Source organism: Vespa mandarinia, chromosome 13 (genome assembly GCF_050613455.1).
Source record: "Vespa mandarinia isolate Hongniang chromosome 13, ASM5061345v1, whole genome shotgun sequence".
In the NCBI taxonomy this organism is placed as follows: Eukaryota; Metazoa; Arthropoda; class Insecta; order Hymenoptera; family Vespidae; genus Vespa; species Vespa mandarinia.
The window spans coordinates 1934875-1943707 of NC_140822.1; the positions used below are offsets into that span (position 1 = coordinate 1934875).

The 8833-nt window shown below is 26.1% G+C and overlaps 1 protein-coding gene across 1 annotated transcript; it reads left to right on the plus strand.

Annotated features, from left to right (window-relative positions):
- Nucleotides 1–5981: 5981 nt before the first annotated feature.
- Nucleotides 5982–8828, plus strand: LOC118444250 (odorant receptor 67a-like). The gene is made up of 9 exons (XM_035872346.2): nt 5982–6472; nt 6730–6849; nt 7045–7162; nt 7230–7491; nt 7593–7712; nt 7799–7889; nt 7991–8127; nt 8532–8664; nt 8778–8828. The coding sequence occupies exons 1-9, from the start codon at nt 6185–6187 to the stop codon at nt 8826–8828; spliced, it is 1320 nt and encodes a 439-aa protein (XP_035728239.2). The 5' UTR covers nt 5982–6184.
- The last annotated feature ends 5 nt before the right edge of the window (nt 8829–8833 follow it).

The following is an 8833-nucleotide window of genomic DNA, read 5'->3' on the forward strand; positions in this document are numbered from 1 at the left end:
AAGTGAAGCTGAAATTTTCGAAAGTGGGATGATTTCCTAAACGGCAATAAATATCTTATAAATAAGAATTCTATATTCTCCAATGATGACGATGATAATAATGATATAATGTCTCTATTTGTACAATTAATTAATTAATTAATTGATTAATTAATTACAAGTTAAAAATATAGACTGGAGGAGTAACATTTTTCATAGTTTTCGCGAGAAAGAATCGATAAAGAAGATAGTTTCGATGGTACTAGTTTTAAAAATAATTCATCAGAATAAAAAAGAAAAAAAGAAAAAAAAAAAATCAGAGGATAAGAAATATGAATAAATAGGACAGCCAAGGTTTCTCTATATTCAGATTATAAAAATGATTTTGTGAATGGTCGCTGTTAACCATCAGAAGCAGTGAACGTGGAAAAGTATATATATATATATATATATATATATATATATATATATATATATATATATATATATAATGCTACGAATACTGAGATATGTGGCAACGTATTGGTCGATGATTACAAGTATGGAAAAGATAATTAAATAAATAAATAAATAAATAAATAAATAAAATAAAATAAATAATTAAATAAATAAATAAATGTGGCCCGTGCCTTTAAAATACATACTTGCAAAGAGGAAGAGGAGCGAGAGAAAGAGAGAGAGGGGGGAGAGAGAGAGAGATAAATAGAGAGAGAGAGCTGACATACATAGATTGAAAGAGATATTATCGATCGAAATCGAGACTCTACTTAACGAAGGACGAATCGGCATGAGATGAGAATTCGATAAAATGATTTTTTTTCTCTCAATTAACAACATCAATAATAACAACAACAACAACAAGCGAACAAACAAAAATAAAATAATCGAACGTGTAAAATTGGAAATACATATGTAGATACGTATATATTTCTCTATTCTATATATTCTTTTTGTTGTTTCTTTTGTCCTCTCATATAAATATTCTATAAAAGAAATAAATGTTATGTAGGTTTACATTAAAACGCGGACGTTAATCTTTGAACGCGTTTGATGTGTGGGTATTTTCAAGGATTATACGTAAAAAAAAAAAAAAAAAAAGGAAAAAGAAAAAGGAAAAGGAAAAAAAAAATAATAAGAAAAAAAGAGGAAAAAAAATAATATAATAAGAATTGCTACAATAATGATCGTACTACATTAGAGCGAATGTTTCCATTTAGTTCGATAAATCGTTTGAAAGTGCATAGTCATACGCCGGAAATATTAGTTGCACAAGGAAGGACATGGAAAATCGTTTTTACAAACCTCCGATGTATTAATATGTGACTATAACTTTTTCATGATCTAACAAAATTGTCGTTCGAATGTAATTAATAAAGAAAAAAAAAAAAAAAAAAGAATAAAAGAATAAAAGAATAAAGAATAAAAAATTTTTCAATCGCGATGAAGTTTCAATGTCATCGAGAATTATCTATAGAGCTGTTTTGACTGTATCTCTACCTCATGTTAAAAGAAATATTTTTGTCTAACTTGTACGAATTTGAACATGTAAAGTGAGTAAAGAATGATATTCTAATTTAATTATTATTATCAGTATTATTAGCTATACTTGTTGTTACTATTTGGACTAATGTAAAACAATGATTCTCATTAATAAGAATACATATGAGGTTATAATAATGTACGTTATTTTAGAAATATTTACAAAGGTCATATAAAAAATTGAAAAACATTGAGATTCACAAATGTAAAAATTGAAGGAACTGAAATCACGTCAAATTCTTTCTCTTTTTTTCCTTCTTTTAATGGATCATTTATATAACTTATTTTTACACGAACAAGTTTGATAAACGAACTGAAACATATCGAGTGCAGCTCTAAATATAAAACAAAAATAAAATCAAAAATAAACAAAGAGAAAACAAAAGAAATAAAATATCGTCGTCGAAACGATTTTCATCCTTCCTCGATGCGCTGAACAGTGATAGAATGAAACTAAAACTTGGAAGAAAAAAAACAACAACAAAAGAATTACAAATTGAAGAAAGAAAAAAAGAAACAAGAAGAGACAATTTCGTACGCGACAAAAAAAGAATTTCAAAATGATATGTGAATAGGATGTTTGTTCTGTTACAGAAAAAAAAAAAAAAAAAAAAGAAAAAAATGAAGAAGAAAAGAAAAAAGAAAAAATGCGTATTACATAATTATCTCGTTCGTTTGTAAATATTTTTAAAGGGGGAGGAGGAGGCGGAGGAGGAGGAGGAGGAGGAGGAGGAGGAGGAGAAGGAGGAAACCAAAAGGGAGGAAGAGCGCAGCGATTTTTATATGAATTCAAATTAGGACGTTCTCTCGTTGTAGGTGTGACAATTATACGATGCTTCAAAATTTTTTTGAAGGGTTATGATGAGAAAGATTAAAAAAGAAAAAAAAAAGAAAAAAGAAGAAAACGAATAAATAAATAAATAAATAAATAAATAAATAAAAGGAAAAGAGAAAAGAATAATGCCAAAAAGTCAACAACAAATGTTCCGTTGATTACAGTCTTCGATCAGACACGATTTCCTAGATTTAAAGAAAGAAAAGGAAATTAATTATGAAAAAAAAAGAAAACATAAAGGAGTAAAACGAAAGCTAAAAACAATAACGATAATAATAATAATAATAATAATAATAATAATAATAATAATAATAATAATAATAATAATAATAATAGTAATAATAACAACAACAACAACAACAACAATAATAATAATAATAATAATAATTATAATAATAATTATAATAATAATAACAAATTTTCGCATGGTACCAACATTCGCCTTTAACGGGATAACTTTGACAAAATAATTTTCATTGTCAAAATCCGAGAAAAAAAGAAAGAGAGAATAAGAAAAAATGAAAAAGAGAGAGAAAGAGAAACGTATGATAGTTTCTTAAAAAATTAAAGAAGGAAGAAGAAACGAATTAAAGAGAAAAAGAGAAAGAAAAGTAATTGTTATTACATTATATACAAATTCTTTTCATCTCGTACTTATCATTGAATGTTTAAAAACAACCATGCAACAACAAAATAATAACAATAATAATAACAACAATAACAACAACAACAACAACAATAACAAATGAAAGAAAAAGAAAGAAATTAACAAAGCTCTTCTAATCTTATCGAGTCGTGTAATAAAAAAAAAAAAAAAAAAAAAAAAAAAAAAAAAAAAAAAAAAAAAAACAGAAAGAAAGCACAAATTATTACATGTAAATGTGCAAGACGTAATACTTTTGATAAATAACATCAATTGATACGATTGTCAAACGTTGGGCTAAACAGAAAAAACAACAAAAAATTAAATTTTTTTTCTATTTTTCTTTTCCTTTTTTATTTTTTTTTTTTTTTTTTTGCTTATGTTACAGTACATTCATTAAGGATAACTTTTCTCTTAACACACTAAACACACACTTTGACCTATCTCCTTCTATTTATGTATCTTTTCATTTTCTCTCTCTATCTATTTCTACCAAATATATATATATATATATTATTATTAACTATAAATTATTAATTATTAATTATTAATTATTAATTATTAAGAAATCTGTGCCGAATGCGCCGACTAATTTAAAAATCTGTGCTTAAATTTGGAAACATTGTATACACTTAGGTTTCTTTTCACTAGTAGTTATTTTAGCTATTATTTCTTTCTTTCGGTTAACCGAGGAAGAGAAAATTAAAAAAGCAAACAAACAAAACAAAAACAAAAATAAAAAAAAAAGAAAAGAATGACAGGAAATTATGGAAAAAGGCATATATAATAATATCGAAGAGTTATCAAAAGTAAAGCTAATCTAAAATCATTATATTGTACCTATATTGACGCTAATGAGTCGTTAGAATTATTATGATTATCATTATTATTCTTACTATTGGTATAATTATCTCTCTATAATCTATGACTAATTAGACTAGAACAGTTATGAAACGATCTCTGCGCCGGCAATAGTAATCTATACACCGACTGGGACTTATGTATGGATTTTTGTGTACATGTATACATGACACATACACATACACAGACACAAACACAGACATACACACACATACATATCTCTACAGAGTTACGAAATAACAAAAGACACAAACAAACGTTTATACAAACAAGAAAGATTACTCTTTCCCTTTTGTCTCCTCCTAATCTACATTCTAATCTAAACATTTAAATTACACGTACACATACAAACAAAAACAGAGGAACACGTTCTACCTCTTTAATCAATCCCTCCCCCCCTTTACACTCTACCCCTCTAAAACCTTTTACTCAATCTATCTTTATGTCCGTCTCTGTCTCTTCATGTTGCGTTTAAAACCACAAAGAGATATTTAACTTACCTTAACTTATCTTAACTTAACTTAAAAAGAAACAAATAAATAAATAAAAAAAAAAAAAAAATATAAAAAAAAACAACAAAAACAAAATTAAAAAAAAAACAAACAAACATACTTCGGCCGTGGAGAGAGGAAGATATCTTTTTAATTCTCTAGCCAATGTTCTAGTCGATTTAACTTCTACTCAAAACTGTTGTTCTCTCGTTAATAAAAAGTCCGACGAAAAAAAAAATTTATGACGAAAAAAAAGAGAAGAATTAACAAAACAATGAACGGTCCAAAACGAATCCCCGAAATTTACTTCCTTCATAAGCAAAATGTGACAAGGAAATAAAAAGAAAAGGAAAAACAGAAAGAGATAAAAAAAAATGCGAAGATCGAAGATCAAAGAAGATAATGATGCATGTTGATAAACAACCAAACAAGAAATATATACATACATATATATATATATATATATATATATATATATATGTGTGTGTATGTATATAAATAATCATCCATTCATCTAGCCTTTCTTCACAAAAATAGGAAACAAAAAAAGAAAAAAGAAAATTTTTTATCAAACGCTAAACTGACCACACATATCTACATACATACATAAAATACATATTACATATACATTTTAGTGCGAGATATAACTTGATTTTAGAGAAAAAAAAAAAAACCCATGCGCGCTGACATTATTTACTCACGCAGGAATTTTCATGCACGCAAACACACGCATTTTCACATGGCATTGTCATTGTATAAGAAAATGAAGAGAAAAGGAGGAAGATGAAAGATAATATTGAAAAAGAGCGAACTACCTTGTGTAAATAAACGATATATGTACGTTGGTACCTCATGTCATTGTTTCACCAACTTTTAGACACCATTCAAGATTCACTGTTGATCATTTTCAATTACTTTATTCATTAAATTTATTTATCGATTTTATATAATTATTTATAATAATCAATATAAATTATCACGCCTGAAGATATGCAATATCTCCGGTAATATTAATGACTATAAACACTTTCTGTAAGAAACTTCTTTTACTCTTTAGAGTATGTAACACTGTCATACATATCTATAGGAGATGGTTGCATACTCTACGGGATTAAAAAAATTGCTTACTCAGAGATGGCGCTCGTAGTAATAACATTATCGACAGTGTCTGAAGTGTTGCATATCTTCAAATGCATTAATCAATATAAAAAATCATAAATTAATATAAATCACTTTGTCAATGTCACATTATAGCGTTAAAGATATAAAATAGACAAAAGAGAAAGATATTGAACGAGCCGTCATTTGTATTAATATTCATATTAGACATTTTTTAGGAAATACTTTCACCAATAGAGTTCACAACAAAATTTTATTTCTAGCATGACGATGAGCAGCTAATAAAATAGTTTTGAATAATTATTTATCACCAATTATACAGCACGCTTCTTAACGGTTGTTTTTCTATAACTGAATGCTAAGTAACGCTTTTAGACAACACTGAAACTTTGAGAACAAGCTGTCTAACGTTCTCATACGCCTGTGTGAGATACATTAATTAGAGATTGTTAGAATGATCGATTTGACAGTTCATTCCATGCTGGAATAATAGCATAATCCATCCATCCAGAGAATGAAAAAGAGAAAAAAGAAAAAGACATATAAGAAACTTGCCTATAATTTATTATTGACTATTCTATATACGACTATAATTACATGTTTCTAACAACGTACTTTTTAAAAACTACTTAGAAAGAAATGTCACATTGAAGAAAATGATGAGACGTAAAAAAGAAAAGAGAAGAATCATTAAATTTGCAAATATCTGTCTTACTTATGACTTATCAACTTCATGTACATTTCTTTAAGAAGATAGAAAAAGGAGGGTTTAAATATTTTATTAGAATACGTCTGGTTCTTACCAGTTACTTTTCTCATTCTCCTTTCGTTCAGAATGTTTCACGCCTCTTTAACAATCCTATGGATTTTTTCGATCATCCTTACTATAGGCTTAGTAAACTTTTGTTATTAATGGTGGGTCAGTGGCCTAATCAAAATCCTAATGTACGTTTACTTTCATTGTGTTTTGTTACTCTTCTGACTACTTCTATTATTACTACTGAGGTAAGTATAATATAATATATATATAGTTTTATATATATATATATATAAAACTATTAATTTTATTTTAAATAAATTTTTACGTCAATTTAAGTCAGCTTGTAATATGATAAATATCCTTTATCGTAAGTGCATATATATATATACACACACACACATACATATATAATAATAATATTATAAATCAATATAATATAATATGAATTTATTTTGTTTGATAGATCAACTGATTTCGTTGATTATTATTATTATTCTTGCAGTTTTTATTGTTGTATACTTCTAAAGGAGCTTTAGATTTCATAGCTGATGCTGTCGTAGGAATAGCACTTATGACAACTATGTCTATCAAGTGTCACACATGTTATTTCGCTGGTGATAAGGTCAATTGATCGTTCTATCATTATATAATAGTAATAATAATATTTTTTATCGATTGATATTGAAAGAAAATTTTTTAAATGTGCTCAAATGTAATTTCAGAAATTCAAATCAACTTCGTCATTTTGTCACCACAAGTTTTTTTTTTCTGTGAAAAATTATTTTATTTTAATATTATTAATAAATTATATTTACAGATAAGAAAACTTTTAAATAAGATTGAAGACGAATGGAAAATGTGGAAATCCAAAGAAGAGATTACTATATTGGAAAAGTATGCTAAAGAAGGAAGATTTTATATAATAGGATACATAAGTAAGATTTCTTAATCACATTATTGAATATATAATAAAACATATTCAGTTTTTTCTCTCTCGTTTAGTATACATTTACACAACAGTGATTCTAAGTTTTATGACATCATTTTTACCAAAAATCATTGATTTAATTTCTCCAATAAATGAATCTCGTCCATTGAGACATGTATTTATGAATGAATATTTTGTTGATCCACAAGAATACTTTTATCCGATTTATTTCCATATGACTTCGGTTATTATGATTGGTATAACATGTTTTCTTGCAAACGATGCTATTTTTCTGGTTTTTACTTCGCACGTTTGCGGTTTGTTCTCGTCTGTTGGGTAAGAGAAAAATGTTCTAATCTCGTAAATTAATTTACAATAAAAAGAGCGAGTAATATAACATATGAAAGATGGGAGAAAGATTTTGTCGTACTTTTCAGATATCGTTTAGAACATTTGTTGAAGGAAAACAATACGGAAAAAATTTCTTCGAATCATCGATCTATAGAATGTACTCAAAATGTTATACGTTTTATTAATGCTCACAAAAGAGCTGTGGAGTTAGTATAAAAGAAAAAAAAAATTTCTCAAATAAACAAAATATGTGTAAACAAATAATTATAATTTTGCTTTTGTAATTTTTAAGATTCGCTGATTTAATGGAATCATATTTTTCATTGCCATCATTATTAATAACAGGAATGAATATAATTTGTTTGAGTGTCTCTCTTTTGCGTGTTAGTATTTATTATTGAAATAAAAATAAATGTAAATAAAAAATAATAATAATTATAAAAAATAGATATGATCACCTTTTTCTTTCGTATTTAAATCATAGGTGTCAGCATTGTTGGGAAAATCAGTAGAAGTATTCAAGTTTATTGCATTTACAGGAGCCCAACTTTTTCATATGTATTGCATTAGTTTTGTCGGACAAAGATTAATAGATCATAGTAGTGACATTAGTTTTAAAGCGTGAGTTAAAAATTATATTATTTTGTATATATTATGTTATTAATAATATGTGTATTATAATAATTATTTATTCACTATCATATCTCTGATGGTAAGCGATTTTTTAATTTCTGTCGATAATGTAGTTTGCAAATGCCATCTATTCAAAGAATGAGGAAACTTTTAAATGTTTGATGGTAATATTATTGTCGATAATAAAGAAATAAATAAATAAATAAATAATAAATTAATATAATTATATATTATAAACGAAATTATTTTATCATATAAAATTTGTTAATCCTTGATATTAATAAAAAAAAAATATATATATATATGTTATTATTTAATATTATCAATATTATTTTAATTATTTAAATATACAAATTATTTAAACAAAATAATAAACTTATAAATTTTTATAGATATAGTGGATTATGGTACGATGCACCAATGGCAGTACGTAAAATGTTATTGTTAGTTATTCAAAGGAGCCTCAAACCTTCTTATCTAACAGCAGGGAAAATATTCGTATTTTGTTTAGAAAGTTTCTCAATGGTAAAAATATATTAAATTAATTAATTAATTAATTACAAATAAAAATGAAAGAAATGAACCATGAGATATGATTTTATTACCATCTACATATATTCATTATTTTATTTGTTAAGGTCGTGCAGACATCCATGTCATACTTTATGGTCCTTTCGTCGATGCAATAAGCGTG